The sequence below is a fragment of the Culex quinquefasciatus genome, chromosome 2 (assembly GCF_015732765.1).
Source record: "Culex quinquefasciatus strain JHB chromosome 2, VPISU_Cqui_1.0_pri_paternal, whole genome shotgun sequence".
Taxonomy (NCBI): domain Eukaryota; kingdom Metazoa; phylum Arthropoda; class Insecta; order Diptera; family Culicidae; genus Culex; species Culex quinquefasciatus.
In genome coordinates this window covers 72422149-72445372 of record NC_051862.1, presented here as the reverse complement: position 1 = coordinate 72445372, position 23224 = coordinate 72422149, and the positions used below count along the sequence as shown (strand labels likewise).

The following is a 23224-nucleotide window of genomic DNA, read 5'->3' as shown; positions in this document are numbered from 1 at the left end:
TCACTTTTCAAAATATCAAATTAACGAGAAAACAAAATAATAATTCACTAAACTGATATTTAGGCGTTAGGCAAAATTGTGAGCTTTTAATAAGCAAGCCAGGAAATTCTGTAGTATGCATTTAGGCGTTTTTGGGATAGGGAAGCATACTGCGACTGAGCGTTCGGTGAGACTTCATTACAACGAAACCGAGCCGACGAGAAGACGCGTATCTTAGTACGCTGGTACGAAGAACCAAAATACTAACACATAAATGAGCTCGTACTGAAGCTAGAAAATCAAACCCACGAAGTGCGTTGTCTCTGACGCATGGGTAGCTTGGACGCTCACCAGAAATTTGTTCGCTCAGAGATCGATCAGAGAATGACCAAGCAAAAACGGCACACGAATGAGCATGAGGCTTCAGAACGGATAGCTGCTTGCGTCGTTTTGCGTTCACTGAAGCTTAGCATAGATAATCATGATAGGCGATGTGTGATGAACGAGCAATCGATAGGGCAACTTGTTTAAAAAGGGGGTTATCAAGTATCAAAACTCTATACGCGCCAGCATTACTCGCGTCTGCATGTGAAGCTCAACTTGACAACTTGTCGACGAAGCATCGAAAATCAATCGTCTATGATTTTTTGCAGATTTTTCGATATCTTGAGAAATCATTTGATAACGATCAGTCTGCGATCAGCAGAGAAGCGAGTCAGACGTGCGTCCCTCACAAACCAAAAAGTGCTAAAAAGTGCAAAAAATGCCTCACGGCAAGAAAAAGAGGCGGTCCTCACCAGCAGGATCGGCAGATTTGAAGAAGCTAAAGAATGCCGAAGCGCTACCTGCAAAGCCAGGCAGCTTGAGCAAGGACGCTCAAAAATTGTCTGGAAACCAGTTCGCTACCCTCCCTGTGGACGTGAGCGAGAAGGAAGAATTTGAACGACGGGAAAAGTTGCCACCCATTTTTGTGAAAACATCGTCATCGGATTCGGTGCGAAAGTGGCTGACCGGGTTTATCAAATCTGGTGCTTTACGAGCTTCCATTCGCTTGTGTGCTGATGGACTCAAAATTCTGCTACCTACCAGAAAGGATTACAACTGCGTTCGGGATTTCCTGAACAACACAAAGATTGAATACTACAGCCATGACGATCCAGGTAAACGCCCCATGAAACAGGCCCTCCGAGGCCTGTACGACATGGATGTGAGTGTGCTGAAAGAAGAGCTCAAAACTCTTAAGTTGAACGTGATCGAAGTCTTCAAGATGACGAGATACAACAAGGACATCAAGTATCGTGATCAACTGTACCTGGTTCATCTCGAGAAAGGATCGACAACGCCGTCTGAGCTGAAAGCAGTTCGGGCAATTTGCAACATCATCGTGACTTGGGAACGTTATCGTCCAGTGCACCGTGACGTGACACAGTGTTCGAACTGCTTGCAGTTTGGGCATGGTGGAAGGAATTGTTTCATCAAGAGTCGTTGTGCAACCTGCGGAGGTGAGCACAAAACTCAAGCTTGCGAAACAATCAACGAGAACATCGAAGCCAAATGCTTCAATTGCGGGGGCGACCATTCGACCAAGAATCGGAGCTGCCCAAAACGTGCTGAGTTTGTAAAAATTCGGCAGCAAGCGACGACGAGGCACCAACCAAATCGTCGCAAAACACCACTAACTTTCACTGCTTTGGCGTCACCTGGAGCAGGATCTGTTCGAGTGGTTCCAAATCTGCAGCCATTGCCGTTGAATCAGCGGCAAAAAGTTGCAGAGAATACAACACCTCCTGGCTTCAGTCAGCAACCGAGGGAAAACCAACCAGCATCAACGGATGAAGGCAGCAGTGACCTGTTTTCACCACAAGAACTTTTGAACATTTTCATCGAGATGACAACAACACTGCGTGGGTGCAAAACTCGCCAGGAACAAGTAAGAACCCTTGGAGCATTCATCTTAAAATACAGTTCGTAGTTTACTCGTTCTAGTGATTTTGCATATTTCAATGAATTTTTTTTTTAATTTTAAGTTAGGATTAGTTGTTAAAGTTATTTTTTTTTCTTTTTTACCCAAATGTATTCGATTCAATGCAAAAATGTAAAACAATTTGAAGTAAATAAATGAATGTAAACAGTTAATAAAAAACGTTACTTAATCCACCCTTAGGTGGTTGTTGCCTTCCTCACATTTAGAGAGTAATGCTATCCAAAATAGATACACAAGGGCGAACCTTTCCGTGTTCTATCAACATGATTCATTATTCATTCCATCAGATTGGGTAGTTAGATTTTCATAATTCAGGGCACTTATGTGCTTATAACTTTTGATAGGGTTGTCAGATCTGCAATCTACTGAGCTCGTTGGAAAGGTCTTTTGATCTCCTGTCCAACGACAGGGCGCATTAAAGATCCAGACAACGTTTTCATCGAAATATCTGAGATCCGGCCTCTAAAAAGTTCATAAATATTACTTAGGTGCTTAAACTTTTGATAGGGTCGTCAGATCTTCAATCTTTTGAACTCATTGGAAAGGTATTTTGATCATCTATTCATCGAAAGGTTGCATGATAGAGCCGGACAACGTTTTCATCGAAATATATAAGATCCGGTCTCTAAAAAGTTCATAAATGACACTTAAGTGCTTATAACTTTTGATAGGGTTGTCAGATCTTCAATCTTTTAAACTCATTTGAAAGGTCTTTTGAATATCTTTCTAAAAATGTATAGCATGACAGGGTTTCTTACAAAAACCACCCTTTTTACAATCTTCCGGACTTTTGTTAGAATCGTTTTTTAGCATAGCTTTTAAAGTACTTTACTAAACTTTATAATTTTCAATAGCGACTTATGGGACCCCAAGACGGATCGAATGAGACCAATACGGTCCAAATCGGTTCGACCAGTGCCGAGATAATCCAGTGCAAATTTTTTTGATCAGCATCCCACCACACACACAGACATTTGCTCAGAATGTGATTCTGAGTCGATAAGTATACATGAAGGTGGGTCTAGGAGGTCAAATTAAGAATTTCGTTTTTCGAGTGTTTTTATAGCCTTTCCTCAGTAAAGTGAGGAAGGCAAAAACGAAAAATATAACAAAGATGAAGAGCATGTAGCCATACCACTTAGAATGTAAATGAAATGTAATTATTATAAGAAAGTTCAATAAAGACATATTTAATTTCACAAAAAAAAGTACTGGACAGGTGTACAATGCATTTTAAAACACTTTTTTCATTCAAATGTTGACACCGTTTCAATTTTTTATTTTTTGCACTTATTATTCTGAGTACGGATTTTGCTTTTTGTCTATTTTTGCGGGATTGCAAAATTCCCAGGAAGTGGGAATTTAGAAAAAAATCCCGGGAAATCCAGGGAATTCCGGAAATTTTGAAATCTATCGAAAAATTGTCTGATCCTGGTTCTGATAATTTTTCTGCAACCAAATTGTATAAAACCTTAAATGTTCAAAATAAGTGAAGGTTAAATGAATGACTTGACTGTGCGTAAAAAATCATACAACTTCATGAAAATAAATGAATTTTCTAAATTCATAAGCTATCATAAACAACGTTTTTTTTAGAAGCAATATTATTTTTTAATCAACTTGTTTGGACAGTGAGTAAAATGAATCCTTGCTCATCAAACTCACAAGTTGTTTCAAATGTGTCTCTGTTACCAGTTTGAGAGAATATGATTAAGAATAACATTGACACATAAAATTGAAGTAAAGGAAAAAAAAACATGAAGAAATTATGTTTTTCATGGCAAATAACTTGTCCAAAACAAGTCTTGGTTCAGATTATTAATAAATTAGATAAGAATTAAAATTAAATAAACAATCTAACATCTCGTGCTTTTTGACATAAAACACTATTTCATGAAATCACAAATATTTGTAGGAAATGTGTTAGCATTACTTTCTATTGAATGTTTATGGTTTCATATATGGTATGGCTTTCGTTACATGATATTTAGCCTAATAAATGATTCTTTTAAAATTCATTTTCATAGCACACAAAGTAGTTATAAATTAAAAGATACATTCATATTTATCGCCCTACTCCCTTGGTAGTTCAAATACTCCTATATTTTTAACTTTAAATTGTATTTAATTGAATACTTAAAAAAATTTAACTTATTATTTTTGTACAACGTCTTTTTGAGACATTTAATGGTATTAATCCTCTACTGGCCATTTTTTCGAATGATTTTATTTTTCCCGTGTTTACGTGGTTTGAGCAACTTTTGTTCTACGAAAAACTTCACTTCTCTTGTTTGTTAACTTTTTAGTATTTTATTTTGCATTTATCTTGTTTAGTTTATGTTTATTTTTGTTAGTATTTGGCCTATTCTATAACCTCTTATCATTACTTTTTGCTTCCAGTTTTACAATGTTTTTACAGTCACTTTTTAAATTTTTGCTTGTTTTTTTTTAATTTTTTGCTATAGATTGATATTTATCATTAGAATTATGAAAATATGCGTAGAGGCATGGTCTGGTACACTACAAAAATTAATGCATACTTAAAATATAGGAAATTATGAAAAAAAAAAAAAAAACAACACAGCCAAAGTTGACCCTAAATAATACATTTTTAAAAACATCGGGAAAGTCGCATAAAACAAGTCTTCTTTCCAATGGTAGTAAAAATCCTTGTTTCTTATTTAAAAATAACTTAACAACAATTTTCGTTAAATGGTTGTATAATAATAATGTATTTTCACTCCATAACATCGTTAATTTGATACATGAGAAATTAATATTATCTGAAATAAATCTTGACATGACATTTTCAGACGATCTGATTAGTTCAGTATAAAAGAAATTTACACTTTCTTGAATTTGTTTGCATTTCCCCATACAAACTCAAACTATCAATAGCGACACTTAAACCGATTTGGCTCAAAATTGGCACAGTTACTTATTTTTACCTTAAGAATCAAGCTTAAAGGTATCTTCAAAGATTATCCAAAATTTTCAATTTTTCTTTTCATCCTAGTGTACCTCTATCTGGTACCCTTAGTTTCTGACCAGATCCGTTCACCTCGGCCCTCTCAAGTGACCCCTCTCATCAGCGACACAGGGTTCAGGAGGCCTACCTTTTGGACATGATCCGTTCCACACTCAAGAGCAGCTCTGCTGCACGAGCATCGATTTGTTAATTTGAAATTCATACCCCCAACCAACCAGCTTGAGTCCGGGAGAAATTGGAGTTGAGAGTTGAAGCCGTTCTCGAGTGTCACTTTTCAATCCGTCTTTGGAGAGGCAGAAAACGCAGAGGAAGAATTAGGGGAACTATACCCTTTCTCAGCCTATTTCTATTATCGGCCTATCAGCACTTTGATCATGAATTACAGCTTTCATAAAGTTTTTGACTGTTCCAAAGTAATGAATAGCTCAAATAAAAGTGAGCAAGCAACTCTCCATTGTTGAAACATCTAAAAATGTTGATTTAATATTGGAAAACGGAAAAGTGATGAGAATTGGTCGAACAGCTTAGAGTGATTAAAATGGGCATATTTCCCCTATATTCAAATTGGACTTGAACAATTTTCAACAATGGTCGCTGAACAATGGCCATCAAGACCGAGAGATCACGGTTTTTGGGGGTAGGAAAGGGCAACCTGCTGATCTTGGTCGGTCGGGCTATCGATTTGAGAGGATTGAAATCGTCGTCGTCCCACCTCCCGTCGGTCGTTCCAACCGTGAACAGCTGGCCGTCTATCGTGGCTTGGCGTCTTTGAATGGAAGTGCAATCAATCAAAAGTATTGATTTCTCCTCGCTGCTCAACCTGCGAGGTCTAAGGTCGTGAGCCGCGCGATGAGAGGTTAGTCTCCGTGGATGGATTGATTGGTGTGTAATGATGATGGTGATGGTGGTGATGGGAGGAAGCAGACCTGCACGCTGGTTGATGATAGAGTTGGTAATGCTATGGTATCAATTTGTCATCGTTTTGCGGTTGAATTTTATCGCTTTGCTGCAGTACTGGTTGTATAGCTTAAAATACAGACAATTTAAGTTTAAAGCCATCAGCTGTATTTTTGTTAAATCGAAATAATTTTCTCTTTTAATTGAAAAAAACTGTCTGATTTTTTTAATATATTTTTTTAATATTTTGTAGTATTACAAATTACAATTTTCGCAAAATTAATCCATTGGTCTCCACCCAACAGCGTCATAGGGAATTTGCATCGCGAAAGACGCGAAAAAGTGGTTTCATAAATATTAAGTGAGTGGAAGGTAATTGAGTTTTTCTTTTCATCATGCTCAACTTCTTCCGCAACATTCTAGTCCCTTTGGTCACACTCCACGTGGCAAAGCACGACTCAAACCGGCGAAGAAAAGGTGCCAAGCAAGTTTAGCACCTCTGGGTGCTGTCCAAGAAGTGTCTCTTTCTCTCGCCTTAATAATTTCTTCCCTGTTTTTCACGGCGTATCCATCGCTACTGGACCAGGACTTTATTTCACGCGCGTTTAATTCGCTTTTGAACCGAACTTTACGTACTTCCAGAATTTTCCCCCCAACCAGCCCCTTCACCTTTCCATACCTTAAGGCTCTTGTTTTTAAGGCCGGTGTCGTAAAGTTTTATCACTACCGGAGAAGTTTTGCTGAATAACTTTCAAATATAATCATTTTTACACCACCACCAGCCAAGAGGGAAACTTCTTTCATTTTCCCAGGCTCCTTGCAGCACTTGGCTTTGCTCATGTTTTGTGTTTTGCCCGGGCCAAAGCAGCTCGTAATGCTCGTTTAATCTTTATATCCGATTTGAGAATTCTTTCGCCGAACCTTCCCCTCTTTTGGGAATGGAACCGGACAAAAAAAACTATAGTCGGAATTGCTTCGCGTGTGCCCGCGTGAGAATAATTAATAGGAAAAGGCGAAATTTGCTGCTACGGCCTATTGTGATAATTCCTTGGCGAGCTTAAAAAACAGCCGGCTTTTACGACTTTTGTGGAGAAGTGTTCCCCGCTCTCGGGACGATTGTTGGAGCTGGACCGGGGTTTAGGAATAGGGTTGGCCGAAGGTTATGGTAGTGATGAGGTGAAGTTTCTTTGGAACGACAAATGAATTCATGTTGGCACAATGCGATTTTTTTTTGCATTTTCAACAAATAATATGACGTAGTGGAAAATGCATAGGAAATAAATAGTTTTCTTGAGAGTTTTCAAGTTTTTGTCTCTTCTCCTTCAAATTTTCTCCAAAAATATTGTTGATAATGAAAAAAGAAATATTGTTGCAAAAAATACACCCAAAATTCCGAGTCGAGAGAATCGTTACCTCAAAATTTATTGAGGGCTCAGAGCCAAAATCGAGAGAATAATTTTATCAACTCACACCACCATAACAAATGAGTTCATTCGTTAATTGATGCAATAAATCTCCAACAAGTGTCATACATCGACATCTGACCACTCCTTAGCCACCAAGCTGTGGTGGCCGAGGCAGTAAAGACCATGGGTTAGTATGTCAAAGGTCTAAGGTTCGATTCCCGTAGTCGACACTTTTGATTTTTTGTTTTGACGGATGAACTTTTTTTGCAAATGAACCTCGAGAGGATAATTCTTTCACCCATCTCGAGCTGTGCTCTCTGTGTCCGTAAATGGTAACACTATTCTTTCGTCTCGATGCCATTCTTCTCTCGGACAACCGCTGCCCAGTTTTGGGTGTAGAAAAGCTAACTAAATACTGTACATTTATAATTTTTAATAAAGGAATAGTGTATAATGTTATGCATTTTTGAATATATCCAACATCAACTTCAAACACAAATTATTAGTAATATTTGTTTTTACAGCAGAATATTATTTTCAAATCATATATTTTAGGCTTTTCTAATTTCTTCGTGAACAAAAAAATATGCAATTATAAATATATACAAAAATGCATGTCCCTCGACTCCAGCAAAAAGCAAAGTGGCAAAATTATTGAAAAAAGGGAAATTGCATGCCCTTTGTTAATCATTTCAACGCAAAATGTTTATTTAAACTGGTGTTTAAGAAAGGCTTATTAAAAAAATATATAAAAAAACTGTTTTTGTGACAGTGACTTAACCTTGAAGTTAAATTTAAAAAAAAATATTAAAAGTTTTTATCACCCCCCTTAAAACTTGGTTCGAAAAATCAGGGGCCAAAAAAAATATGTTTTCAAAAATCTTCAAAATTTCAATGGTGCATTCAGCTGAAATTAATGGGTCTCGTGGCGCAGGGGTAGCGGCTTCGGCTGCCGATCCCGATGATGCTATGAGACGCGGGTTCGATTCCCGCCTTATCCACTGAGCTTCTATCGGATGGTGAAGTAAAACGTCGGTCCCGGTTTCTCCTGTCTCGTCAGAGGCGCTGGAGCAGAAATCCCACGTTAGAGGAAGGCCATGCCCCGGGGGGCGTAGTGCCAATAGTTTCGTTTTTTTTTCGTAATTTAAAATGTATTCCCCTGCAATCAGAAACATTTTAGCATGTTTAAATTTAAAAAAATCTTTTGAATTTTGAAAATTTTTGATGCTTAGTATCGCAAAAGTTTTTTTTTGAAAAAACAAAAGTTTTCGTCAAATCTTAAATTTATTTTTTTAATGCAAAACATCAGGACAAGTGCAAAATGCATTTTAAAACACTTTTTGCATTCAAATGTTGAGACTATGGCTTGTTATTTCCATTTGTATATATTTTTTAATTTTTTTCTTAGTTTTCAAAAAATGTAAGATTTGACTAAAACAAAAAAAATAGCGAAAAAAAAACTTTTTGCAATACAAAACATCTTTTTTTTTAATTCAAAAGATGTTTCAATTAACCACAACAAGACAAAAATGATTTGAAACGCAGGGGAATGCAACTTAAATTGATATCAGCTGATTGCACTTAAGTTTCCATTGAAATTTTGAAGTTTTTTGATAAAATACTTTTTTTGCCCCCTGATTTTTCGGGCCAATTTTGGAGGGGTGGGGGCCCCCTACCCTAACTTTCAATAATACAGCAATTCCATTTGGAAAGAGCTTAAACAAAAAAAAAGTTCTCCGATCGGGCTCAAAATTTTTCCGGTGGTTCCTTGGCCAAAATAATTAGACCCATATTTTTTTTGTTTGACCATTAGGGTGACCTACATCCTGCTAGGGTGGTTCGAAAAATGGCATTTTTCGTCATTTTTCGCAAAAACCACTTTATTCAAAAAAATATATCTCCGAGTCATTTCATCCGATTTTAGCTGTCTTAGATGCAAAAGAAAGGTGATTAGCTTAAGCTATATGAGGTTATATGAGAAAAATAGTAAAAAGTTTCAAAAATCTAGCTTAACATTTGAAAAAGTCGTATGAAAATTAAAAAGGCCGTTTGGACCGTGTTTGGACCAAAGAGCCCATGAAATTTCACATACCATATAAAAACATTGGCGATGTCGAACCGTACGTTTCCGAGATATGTTTTTTTTGAAAATAAAACTGAGTTTTTCGACGCGCCGCGCACAAAAATAGGAAAATGACGAAATCGGCAAAAAACAACTTTTTTCATTAAAACTGTGATAACTTCAAAATTTCAGCAATGACCTATACATGTTAGGGTACCAAAAATTGCGTATTTCGATAACGGAAAAAAAAGAAATTTTCCGAGGAATCCAATAAAAATATTTATTTTTTTATTTTTGATCGCCGAGTATTTTTACTTTCTTTGTTTAGATTGATGTTTTTCGGCGAATAATAACATAATTTTTAAACGTTTTTTCTGATGATGGCTGAAAGGAGAAAAGTAGGCCGAAACGTAAGAAAAAACGTTTAAAAATTGTGATATTATTCGCCGAAAAATATCAATCTAAACAAAAAAAATAAAAATATTTTCAGACACAGGCTCTTTGGCCCAGACACGGTCAAAACGCCATTTAAAGTTTTCGTATGACTTTTTCAAATGTTAAGCTAGATTTTGGAAACTTTTTACTATTTTTCTCAAATAGCCAAACTAATCACCTTTGCGTCTAAGACAGCTAAAATGGGATAAAATGACGCGGAGATATATTTTTTTTGAAAAAAGTGGTTTTTGCGAAAAATGACGAAAAATGCCATTTTTGCAATTCCGTCGTGAAACTACTTACTTTTCCTGTCATTCTTGAACGACGAAATAGCCTACTTTTCTGTACCAAAAATAACAGAATCGAATAGCAATACTTTTCAAAATAAATGCTGAAAAGTTCTCCTTTTCAGCACTCAAATGGGTGATGAAAAGTTGAACTTTTCAGCACTTGTTTCGAAAAGTAACACATTTCAACATTTTTTTGATATAAACGATTTATTGACAAAATACATGAAAATTTGACATAAAATTTCACTCAGTGTGTGTTTTTTTGGAATTGCAAAAAATGTTGTATGGAACTCATTGCAAAACTTGAATTTTTCAGCACTCTTCGTATTTATCCAACTCGGTGAACCTCGTTGGATAAATGTACGACTCGTGCTGAAAAAATCCTCTTTTTGCAACTTGTTTCATAAACTACTATTTTCGAACCACCCTAGCAGGATGTAGGTTACCTTAATGGCCAAACAAAAAAATACGGGTCTAATTATTTTGGCCAAGGAACCCCCAGAAAAAGGTTGAGCCTGATCGGAGAACTTTTTTTTGGTTTAGGCTCTATTCAAATGAAATTGCTGAATATTTGTACCAGCCTTAGTAATTATTTATTTTAAGTTTAATAAAAATTACTTGTACCGTCATCCGGGGTGACATTGGGACTGGGGGTGAGATTGGGTCATACAAATATTAGTTTTTTTTGAACGACCCAATCTCACCCCAGACCCAATGTCACCCCTGATGACGGTTAATAAAACTAATGATTGTCATTGGGTGATAAACAATGGAACATTTAATTTTTTTATGGTCTTCAAATGTGTACTTTACATTTTTTTTTCGCCGTTTAAAGTACGTTATTTTAAGCAACTCTTGGTCAAAAAACGTACTTTTTCATAAGGGACCATCCATAAACCACGTGGACACTTTTTTGGAAATCTCGAACCCCCCCCTCCCCCTCGTGGACAATTGTCCATACAATAAAATATTTTTTATATGGAGCGTGGACAGTCGAAAACAATCTTGTAATGAGGCAATATTTCATCAAAACATTTTTTTATTTAGGTTCATTCAATCAAATACTTTACATTCAATTGAGCTCAAACGGGACGTTAGATCCCCTGGAAAAAAATTTTAGTATTGCCTAAAATCATAGCTAAACAGCTGACTCAATGTAAGCAATTCTACCTAACATTTTAACGTTTAAAAATTCCAACATCTTTTTTTATATAAACAAATAAATACAGAAAAAATGATGACAATTTTTTTTTTTAGTAAGATTGTAAACCCATTCACTTAATTTCTAAAATAAATTTAGGCTTACTATCGAAATATCAATATTTTTTTCAATAGCTACTTTTTTAACGTTACGGAAGTCGAAAAAAATCAAACAATGTTTAGATTTGAAAATAAAATCAATATTCAACATTCATCCACTGTGCACCCTTGCCGGTTGACGACGCGCCGGCCGGCTCTAGCAATTACTTTAAGCACGCTAGAGTTCGCCCATTCATGGCGATTTTCCAACTTTCTATTTTCGGGGTGAAAACACTCCTCAAACACCCCACTTCTGTTCCTAGACCAGCCGGCTGTGAAGCAAGCAAAAATATAAAAAAACCCAAGCGTTTAATTAAAGTCCAGCCGGGGCCAGGGACTGGGGAAAAGTCCAGTGACCCAAAAACCGGCGAGCTTCCTTGTGTCCTTCGTGCAATTCAAGGGAAATTTTATTTAAGGGCCTTCGAAAGTCTGGGGAATGGGTGGCGCGACCGTTTTATATCTTCCACGGGGAATCAAGTGATTTCACTGGGTGATGATGGAAGCAGGCCCTTGTTGTTAACACGCTTCAGCAACTTTTTAATCCTCGTTTGTCAGCCCAGAAGTTACGATTGCTGTTTGGGAAAAAGCTCTGGCGAGGAAAATGCCTCGGCGGATGAAAAAGTATGAGTCTCGGACTTACTTGCTTGGGCCTGGTGATAAAAGTGGCTTATGTGATTAAATTTCTGAGAAAGTTTGCATTTTTTGGCGGAAATATTTTTTTGAGTAACTGATATTTATTCAATTGTCACTATTTCTCAAACCACTCTTATTTGCACACAGAACGGCATCGTTACGAGATCGTTCAATTCTTCACAATCCGCGGTGTCACCCGGGTGGTCTCGAACCATCGATCGATCCCCGGGGTCCCTGCAAAGGTCTATCGATACTATCTTAACGCTGCGCCATCAACGGTGACAGCTGGTGACGTCTGTCTCGCGAGCTTTATGCTCCTATCCCAACATCAAACGTCTAACGTAAAATGATTGTCACCCGTCAGCTTTCAAAGTTCAACCGTGGGTGTGCTGGCTTTAATGGTTTCAACTTTTGGCATCGGATGTCGGATGGCTGGAAATCGATATTTATTTTTTCGTACTTGCACGCTGCGAATGAAGATGTTTGGGGAAAGTTGGAGTGAGGAAGGTTGGGAAGTTGGTGAAATTGAAAATAAATTTTAATTGACTGAGCATAAATGGGGAATTTAGACACGTTATTAAATTTCATTGGTTTGCTATTTTTCTTTCCAAACTGAAGTCACGGCGAAACCACACGCGAGGAACCTGTGGGAACAATCTGGTAGATATTCGAACTTTACGGGAGAAAGACGAGGGTAGGGGGCTTTGAGGGTGGGCTTGTAAAACAGCTTGTTGGCAACTTAATGGGCCTCAAAGTGGTGAATTAGGTGATTTATGGCGTATTGAAAGGTGACACCTTGCCCCGAAACGAGTGTATTCGGTGAGTCGTGAATCGTGTGTGGTATAGCATCGAACGGGAAACCGTTTCTCACGGTGAGTTGTTTTTATGGGACAGGTAGTGATTTATGTTTCAGGATATGTACAAAACTTCATTCATGAATCGAAGTGCAGAAGATTATAATGTGCATTGGAATATGAAATTCTAGAAGCAATAACAAAACAGAAATCAACAATCAACATTCAACAATCAACAATCAACAATCAACAATCAACAATCAACAATCAACAATCAACAATCAACAATCAACAATCAACAATCAACAATCAACAATCAACAATCAACAATCAAAAATCAACAATCAACAATCAATAATCAACAATCAACAATCAACAATCAACAATCAACAATCAACAATCAACAATCAACAATCAACAATCAACAATCAACAATCAACAATCAACAATCAACAATCAAAAATCAACAATCAACAATCAACAATCAATAATCAACAATCAACAATCAACAATCAACAATCAACAATCAACAATCAACAATCAACAATCAACAATCAACAATCAACAATCAACAATCAACAATCAACAATCAACAATCAACAATCAACAATCAACAATCAACAATCAACAATCAACAATCAACAATCAACAATCAACAATCAACAATCAACAATCAACAATCAACAATCAACAATCAACAATCAACAATCAACAATCAACAATCAACAATCAACAATCAACAATCAACAATCAACAATCAACAATCAACAATCAACAATCAACAATCAACAATCAACAATCAACAATCAACAATCAACAATCAACAATCAACAATCAACAATCAACAATCAACAATCGACAATCAACAATCAACAATCAACAATCAACAATCAACAATCAACAATCAACAATCAACAATCAACAATCAACAATCAACAATCAACAATCAACAATCAACAATCAACAATCAACAATCAACAATCAACAATCAACAATCAACAATCAACAATCAACAATCAACAATCAACAATCAACAATCAACAATCAACAATCAACAATCAACAATCAACAATCAACAATCAACAATCAACAATCAACAATCAACAATCAACAATCAACAATCAACAATCAACAATCAACAATCAACAATCAACAATCAACAATCAACAATCAACAATCAACAATCAACAATCAACAATCAACAATCAACAATCAACAATCAACAATCAACAATCAACAATCAACAATCGACAATCAACAATCAACAATCAACAATCAACAATCAACAATCAACAATCAACAATCAACAATCAACAATCAACAATCAACAATCAACAATCAACAATCAACAATCAACAATCAACAATCAACAATCAACAATCAACAATCGACAATCAACAATCAACAATCAACAATCAACAATCAACAATCAACAATCAACAATCAACAATCAAAATCAACAATCAACAATCAACAATCAATAATTAACAATCAACAATCAACATTTAAAAGTCAACATTCAACAGTCATGATGAGATTAGAGATGGGTAATTCTCTATCAACTCACACGAAATCGGGAAAAGTTGCCCAGACCACGGTGCTCAAAATACCGTTATTATGAAAAAAAAAATGCAATCCGAGATTTTGAGGTCTATCGATTCCTTACACCATAACGCACCTCTGTGTAGTTTTCGAGATGCAGCCCTTTTAAGATGTTACATCCGATTTTCAATAAGAAAACCAAAACAATCTATTCAATTTTAGCATTTCAAAGAATATGCGATTCGAGATAATGATGTTTTTTGCGTCAAATGACTGTCAAGTATCTCTGGACCAAATTTCAGAAGGTTTGCTGATGTAGTTCTCGAGATACAGCCATTTTAAAATGTGATTTTCGACTTTTTCTTAGTAAATCTATAAAATCAAAACAATTTCAGCACTTTAAAGAATATGCTTTTCGAGATAATGATGAATTTTGCTTCATAAGACTGCCAAGTATCTCTGGACCAAATTTCAGAAGATTTGCTGATGTAGTTCTCGAGATACAGCCATTTTAAAATGTTATTACTGACTTTCTTTTAAAAACTCTTAGAAAAAGTCGGAAATAACATTTTAAAATGGTTGTATCTCGAGAACCACATCAGCAAACCTTCTAAAACTTGGCAGTCTTGTGAAGCGAAATTCAATGTTCGGACCCGTGAATTGGCCAACCTCGAAATCCGCGCTCACCTGATTTTATCCTCTGTTCGTTGGACGTCTAATTCTACGTTGTGTTTTCTGTCCCCTTGACGTAGTTCCAGCGATGCCCTTTCGTCAACTCCTGGATGTGCGAGACTCGGTTCGCAACGAACGTGGGCCACACGTACGACGGTGACCTCAGCCACGCCAGCACGACTGTCGAGTCCGACCAGAACCAACTCTCCGTGCCCTCCATCTTGAGGGCTTGCACGACCTTCCGGTACAGCCTTGCTGCCATCAAAGCTGCACACAGCTCCAACCTCGCCAGGGTGACCTTTTTCAACCCTGCGGGGCGTGACTTGGCCGCCAACAGCGAAATTTTGACCAGCCCCGGCTGGCTGATCGAACGAGCGTAGATGCACGCTCCGTAGGCCGCTTCGGACGCATCCGCGAACACATGAAACTCGACATGGACCGGATTTTCCACGAAAGCGCACCTGTCGACCGAAATCTTCGACAACTCCGGCAACTGCTGGTAGAACTCAGTCCACCTCCCGGCCAAATCCGGTCTCAATGGGTCGTCCCAGCCTTGAGTCGCGACCCACAGCAGCTGCATTCGAATCTTGGCCCACGAAATGACCGGAGCAGTGATCCCAGTTGGATCCCAAAGTTGGGCAATGACCGAATAGACCTTCCGTCTGGTCCATTGCCCATTCACGGACAAACCCGTGACATCGATGCCGAGAACGTCTGGCCCTGGCTGCCAGTTTATTCCCAGCGTCTTCACCTGCTCCTGGTCGAAACTGAGCGTGGTCTGCGTACCCAAATCGTCCGCAGCCAGCCCTGCCAACGCCCCTGTGGCGTTTGACACCCACTTGCGCAGCCTAAATCCACCCTTCGGCAACAGCTGCTCCAGCTCCTGCCGCAACAACAGCGCTTCTTCTTCGGAGTCCGCTCCGCCGATGAAATCGTCCACGTAGAAGTCACGCAACAGTGCTTCCTTCGCACGTGAATACACCTCTCCTTCGTCCTGCGCCAGCTGCTGCATACAGCGCGTGGCAAGGTATGACGATGGGGCCAACCCAAACGTCACCCGTAGCATCTCGTACGTCCTTATTGGCTCCGACGGCGAAGGCCTCCACAGAATCCGCTGCAGAGGGGTATCGTCCGGATGGACCTTAACCTGCAGGTACATCTTCTCGATGTCCGCAACCAGGGCTACCTGCTTCTTCCGAAAGCGCAGCACCAAATCGAACAACGGGTCCTGGAGAACCGGACCAACCATCAGCGCCTCGTTCAGCGAGAAATTCGACGTCGTCTTGGCAGAACCATCGAACACGGGCCGGATCTTCGTGGTCGTGCTGGACTCCTTGAAGACCGGATGGTGAGGCAGGTAGCATTCAAGCCGCTTGTCGCCCTTCAGCTCCTCCTCCGAAACAACCTTCATGTGGTCCTGATCCAAGTACACCTGAATCGCCTCGTTGTACCGCTTTCGCAAGCTTTCGTCCTTGCCCAGTCTCCGCTCCAACTGCATCAGCCGCCGCACCGCCATATTTCGCGATTCGCCGACCATCTTCTCGAAACCCATGCGCTTCGGAAGTCGCACCACGTATCGACCCGTGACGTCGCGTGAAAACGTGGCCTGAAAATGCTCCTCACAGTCCTGTTCCTCTTGCGACCGCTTCGGTGCCTCCTGCAACTCCTCAATCGTCCAAAAACGCTCGATCTTCTCCTCCAAAGTCGCATTGACGGAGACGTGGCAGCTCGGGACGGGGTTTAGACTCCCCAGATCAGTCTTTCCCGCAGCTATCCAACCGAAAACTGTGTTCACGAACAGCGGAAGACCTTCTCCCGGCCGCTGGATCTGCACCCGGCCACCATTCAGCAACAGGAACTCGTAGAAGAACTCCAGCCCTAACAGCAAATCGATTGGAGCCCGCTTGTGGAATCCGGGATCCGCCAACACCATGTCAGAGGGCAAGTTCCACTGATCGATCGGAATTGTGGCCGACGGCTGGTCCTCCGTCACCTTCTTCAGCACCAGACACTCCATCGGGACTGTGTAGTTGGTGACACGCGAAGAGACAATCGCCGACACCGAGCTATCAACCTGCATACGGGAACTTCCGACGCCGGAGATCGGCACGCTCACCTTCTTCCGCGGCAATCTCAAGATCTGACACAGTCGCTCACTGATTAGATTCGCCTGCGACCCGCTATCGAGCAACGCTCTTGCGGTATGCAACCGGCCATGGCAATCCTTCACCGCCACGAGCACCGTCGACAGGAACACGTGGACCTTCCGCGACTCCGCTGCCACATTTGCAGCGTAAATTGTAGCCACCGAACTCGTCACCGCTTGCGGTTGAGCTGCCGGCGCCGTCAAGGAACGCGAACCACCCTCCTGTGAATCTCCCGTTACCGCAGTGCTCAGAGTGGAACCGGAACCAGTTCTACCAACAGGATGCAGCAAGGTGTTGTGCTTCTCGCTGCAGCTGGAGCAGCGACTCTTGACATGGCAGTCCCTCACGAAATGGCCACTCCACAGACAATTTCTGCAGAGCCTCTTCGACAAAACTAGCCTGTTCCGACCATCCAGCGACAACTTCTTGAAGTCCGAACAGCTCGAAAGCAAGTGTGGGCCGCTACACATTCTGCACTTCGGAGAGGAAGAGTCGGAAGCGGCGTTCACTGTCAGCTTCGGGAACGATTTCTTGGGCTGGGCTGCTGGAACCGAAGATACGGAGGGAGAACCACGCTGACTGCCCAACAGCTGATCAACTGCGACCGCATCCAAGACCTTCGTCCGCTCCTCCAGGAACGCTATCACGTCGGTGAACTGCGGGTCCTCCTTCTTGGCTGCCAACGCCTCCCATTCCTTCTGCGTCACATCATCCAGCTTCGACACCAACAACTGCGTCAGCATCACGCCCCAGCCACCGGTCACTTCGCCCAACTGGTCCAGAATCTGCGTACAACGGCTGAAGTGATCCACCACGTCGTGGATGCTACTCGACGACACCCCTTTCACTCGCGGAAACTGAAGCAACCCGTTGACATAGCGCTTCTTCTGGAGATACTTGTTGGCATGTCGCTTGACCAACAAGTCCCAGACCACCTGGTAGCTCTTCGCGCTGAACTCACTCGAGTTGATCATCTTCTTGGCCTCACCGATAAGACAGTCTCGCAAGTAGTGGAACTTCTGAATCGCGGTCAAATCAACATTTTCGTGGATGAGGGACTTAAAAGTGTCGTGGAAAGGCAACCACTCATCGTACTCCCCACTAAACTTCGGCAAAGTGATCTTCGGCAACTGTATGCCGGCACGCGCAACGCATGCGCTAGACCCAGACGCAACCCCAGAAGGCAACCTCGACTTCAACCCTGCCCTTACCTTGTGGTACAACCCCTCGAACTGCTCTCGGACTCGCTCATGTTCCTCCTCCATGGCTGTGGCATCATCCTCTTCCTTGAGGTCCTCCTCCTCGATGGTCTCGATCTCAAGCTGGAGCGCCTCGAACTCCGCCCAGGCCTGGTTGACCGCATCGAGCCGCGACTGCACCTGATCGGCGTGCTTTTCCAGCACAAAGTTCTGCAGGAACTTGTCGGCGCGGTTGAGAGACGCAAGGATGGTGTTGCGAATCTTCAGCTTGTACGACACCTTCTTCGGCATGGTGACGCAGGGCAAATGACTGCAAAAAGAGAGCGAAGCGAAGCACCACACAAACAATCGCTGGGGAGTTGGAAAGAGGCTCACCTGTGAGCCTATTAAACAAGGCCTTGTATGTTTAACGCCCAACAGGATACTCTCCAAAACTCTCCGCCGGCCGATGCACAGCCGCAGCGATGACGTCGCCCCCGGTAACATACGCGCCCCCCGGTAGCACGGGTAAACAATGGCCAAACAATGGCCAGCAGTACGGCACAAATACCTTCCGTACTCCAATCGTCGCCGAAATAACCAGCGGTCGGTCCAAACAGCTCGTGATCGTCCAGCAAATTGTCCAACAGAACCTCAGCAGCAGCAGAAGTCACGAAAAGCAGCACCGAGAAAGTTGAAAACAGCGCAATGAGGACACCAGTTACGAAAAAAATGGGGACAAGTGTACTCACCGTGTGAGCCTGTCCACCAGGCCGTGCACGTATCAACAATCAACAATCAACAATCAACAATCAACAATCGACAATCAACAATCAACAATCAACAATCAACAATCAACAATCAACAATCAACAATCAACAATCAACAATCAACAATCAACAATCAACAATCAACAATCAACAATCAACAATCAACAATCAACAATCAACAATCAACAATCAACAATCAACAATCAACAATCAACAATCAAAAATCAACAATCAACAATCAACAATCAATAATTAACAATCAACAATCAACATTTAAAAGTCAACATTCAACAGTCATGATGAGATTAGAGATGGGTAATTCTCTATCAACTCACACGAAATCGGGAAAAGTTGCCCAGACCACGGTGCTCAAAATACCGTTATTATGAAAAAAAAAAATGCAATCCGAGATTTTGAGGTCTATCGATTCCTTACACCATAACGCACCTCTGTGTAGTTTTCGAGATGCAGCCCTTTTAAGATGTTACATCCGATTTTCAATAAGAAAACCAAAACAATCTATTCAATTTTAGCATTTCAAAGAATATGCGATTCGAGATAATGATGTTTTTTGCGTCAAATGACTGTCAAGTATCTCTGGACCAAATTTCAGAAGGTTTGCTGATGTAGTTCTCGAGATACAGCCATTTTAAAATGTGATTTTCGACTTTTTCTTAGTAAATCTATAAAATCAAAACAATTTCAGCACTTTAAAGAATATGCTTTTCGAGATAATGATGAATTTTGCTTCATAAGACTGCCAAGTATCTCTGGACCAAATTTCAGAAGATTTGCTGATGTAGTTCTCGAGATACAGCCATTTTAAAATGTTATTTCCAACTTTTTCTAAGAAAATCTATAAAAACTATAAAATTTCAGCACTTTAAAGAATATGCTTTATGAGATAATGATGAATTTCGCTTCATAAGACTGCCCAGTATCTCTGGGCCAAGATTCAGAAGATTTGCTGATGTAGTTCTCGAGATACAGCCATTTTAAAATGCTATTTCCGACTTTTTCTAAGAAAAAATATAAAATCAATACAATTTCAGCATTTTAAAGAATATGCAATTCAAGATAATGATGAATTTCGCTTCACAAGACTGCCAAGTTTTAGAAGGTTTGCTGATGTGGTTCTCGAGATACAACCATTTTAAAATGTTATTTCCGACTTTTTCTAAGAGTTTTTAAAAGAAAGTCAGTAATAACATTTTAAAATGGCTGTATCTCGAGAACTACATCAGCAAACCTTCTGAAATTTGGTCCAGAAATACTTGGCAGTCTTATTAAGCAAAATTCATCATTATCTCGAAAAACATATTCTTTAAAGTGCTGAAATTTTATAGTTTTTATAGATTTTCTTAGAAAAAGTCGGACATCACATTTTAAAATGGCTGTATCTCGAGAACTACATCAGCAAACCTTCTGAAACTTAGTAAAGAAATACTTGGCAGTCTTATGAAGCAAAATTCATCATTATCTCGAATTGCATATTCTTTAAAATGCTGAAATTGTATTGATTTTATAGATTTTCTTAGAAAAAGTCGGAAATAACATTTCAAAATGGCTGTATCTCGAGAACTACATCAGAAAACCTTCTGAAACGTGGCCCAGAGATACTTGACAGTCATTTGAAGCAAAAAACATCATTATCTCGAATTGCATATTCTTTGAAATGCTAAAATTGAAAAGATTGTTTTGGGTTTCTTATTGAAAATCGGATGTAATATCTTAAAAGGGCTGTATCTCGAAAACTACGTCAGCGAATGTTTTCACGTTTTGCACAGAGGTGCGCTTTGGTGTTAGGAATCGATAGCTCCAAAATCTCGGTTTGCATATTTTTTTCATAATAACGGTATTTTGAGCACCGTGCAGACCCTTCTCGATTTGCGTGAAACTTTATCCTAAGGGGTAACTTTTGTCCCTGATCACGAATCCGAGGTCATTTTTTTGTATATCTCGTGACGGAGGGGTGGTACGACCCCTTCCATTTTTGAACATGCGAAAAAAGAGGCGTTCTTCAATAATTTGCAGCCTGAAACGGTGATGAGATAGAAATTTGGTGTCAAAGGGACTTTTATGTAAAATAAGACGCCCGATTTAATGGCGTATTTGGAATTCCGAAAAAAGGTATTTTTCATCGAAAAAACACTAAAAAAGTTTCAAAAATTCTCCCATTTTCCGTTACACGACTGTAAAAAATTTTGGAACATGTCTTTTTAAAAGAAATTTAATGTTCTTTTCGAATCTATATTGACCAAGAAGGGTCATTTTATCATTTAGAACAAATTGTTCATTTTAAAATTTCATGTTTTTTTCTAATTTTGCAGAAATATTTTTTAGACTGTAACAATATCGTACAAAGTTGTAAAGCAGACAATTACAAACATTTTAATATATAAACATAGGGGGTTTGCTTAAAAGCATCACGAGTTATCGCGATTTTACAAAAAAAAATGTTTTGAAAAAAAGTTCAAGATGGTATGTCAGAGACATAACCGAAAGACATAGGACAGTACAGGGCCTTAAATTTTGATTAGGATTGCTGATGTTTTCGGATAGATAGTTAAATGTAAAACCAGATTATTTTATTTTGCTTGATTGAATGATTGCAGAACAACTCTTTCGTGATTGTATTGGTGGTCCTGAAAAGAACCGTTCAATTTTTGTCCTGGAATGAAGAAATGAGATTAGGCTTGATCCTGGCTGGGTCTATCAGCGGTGTTCCAAGAGGGCGGGGGATGGTTTCCTGTTAATAAACAATTGATGACGGTTGAATGAATCATTAAATACGTTCAATATATGAATAAAGCGGGAAGGAGAAGGATTGGTTGGAAGGGGAGGGAAAAAGGTAAGGAGGCGGTTGTTTGGTAGGTTTTAGTGTGTAGTACAGTATGTTTTCGGATAGATATTGAAATTCAAAACCAGATTATTTTATTTTGCTTAATTGGATGATTGCAGAACAACTCTTTCGTGAATGTTTTGGTGGTCCTGAAAAGGACCGTTTAATTTTGCCCTGGAATGAAGAAATGAGATTAGGCTTGATCCTGGCTGGGTCCATCAGCGGTGTTCCAAGAGGGCGGGGATGGTTTCCTGTTAATAAACAATTGATGACGGTTGAATGAATCATTAAATACGTTCAATATATGAATAAAGCGGGAAGGAGAAGGAGTGGGTGGAAGAGGGAGGGGCGGTTGTTGGGTAGGTTTTAGTGTGTAGTACAATATTGTTCTGTTTCTTAAAGTAATATTTACATTTCATTTGGTTCCTGATGTAGTGATGTTAATGTTTGGGGGGTGGGGGAGGGGTCAGTGTGTTTAGTTAGTGTTTACAAAAGTTTTCTGGTATACTTAAATTAATGAGTTTACAGTTCATTTGTGAGTTGGTGTTCGTGTAGGTGTAACTGGTAATTTACATTTCAATTTCTTCTTGTAAAATCCGATGATAATATCGTCGTGTCCGGCTTTGAACGTTTATGGATCAATGCAACTGAGATGGCTCAGGTTCTTCAGTTCGTAGTACAGACAGCATGGGTCTGTGGTAGGAAAAATAGCATACATACCGCGAATTGCTCGCCACATGTATGCCTCTGGTAAATGTGAGATCAAGGACCGTTCCACGATTTGTGGTCGTCTGTCTCACGTCGTTAGCTAAGGATAGTTGGAAGTGCTCGCCCATAAACTTAATGAATTCGACATTTTCTCGTTTGGAAACGTCGACATTAAAATCACCGGTTACTACCATTGGCAAACCAGTGCGGGCAGTCTGGAGCAACTTCCGTGCCAAAAACCAACCTTTCTGCTTCAGTGTGGTTCCTGGGATGATGTACACCGAGAACAGCAGTACCTCAGTGCCCATCACATCCACTGTAGCAGCGCAAACGTCACCGTATTTATCTGCCACACCGAAAAGTTCGTCTCGATCTTGACTCACCAATTCGGGAGTATACGGGACTGCCATGCTGGTTTTGGTCGTCGTCTTTCGATAAATTGCCACACCGCCAGATCTTGCGTCATCCCTTTTGGACTGGACAACACAAGTGTAGCCTTCAATCTCGACCGAGGAGTTATCATCCAACCACGTCTCGCTTAGGGCCAAGTAGTCTACACTGGTCAGTATGGAATCGATCGATATATCCTGGTGATGA

The 23224-nt window shown here is 39.9% G+C and overlaps 1 protein-coding gene across 1 annotated transcript; it reads right to left on the bottom strand.

The window, feature by feature from the left end:
• Nucleotides 1-15031: 15031 nt before the first annotated feature.
• LOC119766056 lies at nt 15032-18814 on the bottom strand. The gene is made up of 4 exons (XM_038250424.1): nt 18764-18814; nt 18704-18711; nt 18341-18638; nt 15032-18187 (listed from the first exon to the last, which is right to left on the bottom strand). The coding sequence occupies exons 1-4, from the start codon at nt 18812-18814 to the stop codon at nt 15032-15034; spliced, it is 3513 nt and encodes a 1170-aa protein (XP_038106352.1).
• Between the last annotated feature and the right edge of the window lie 4410 nt (nt 18815-23224).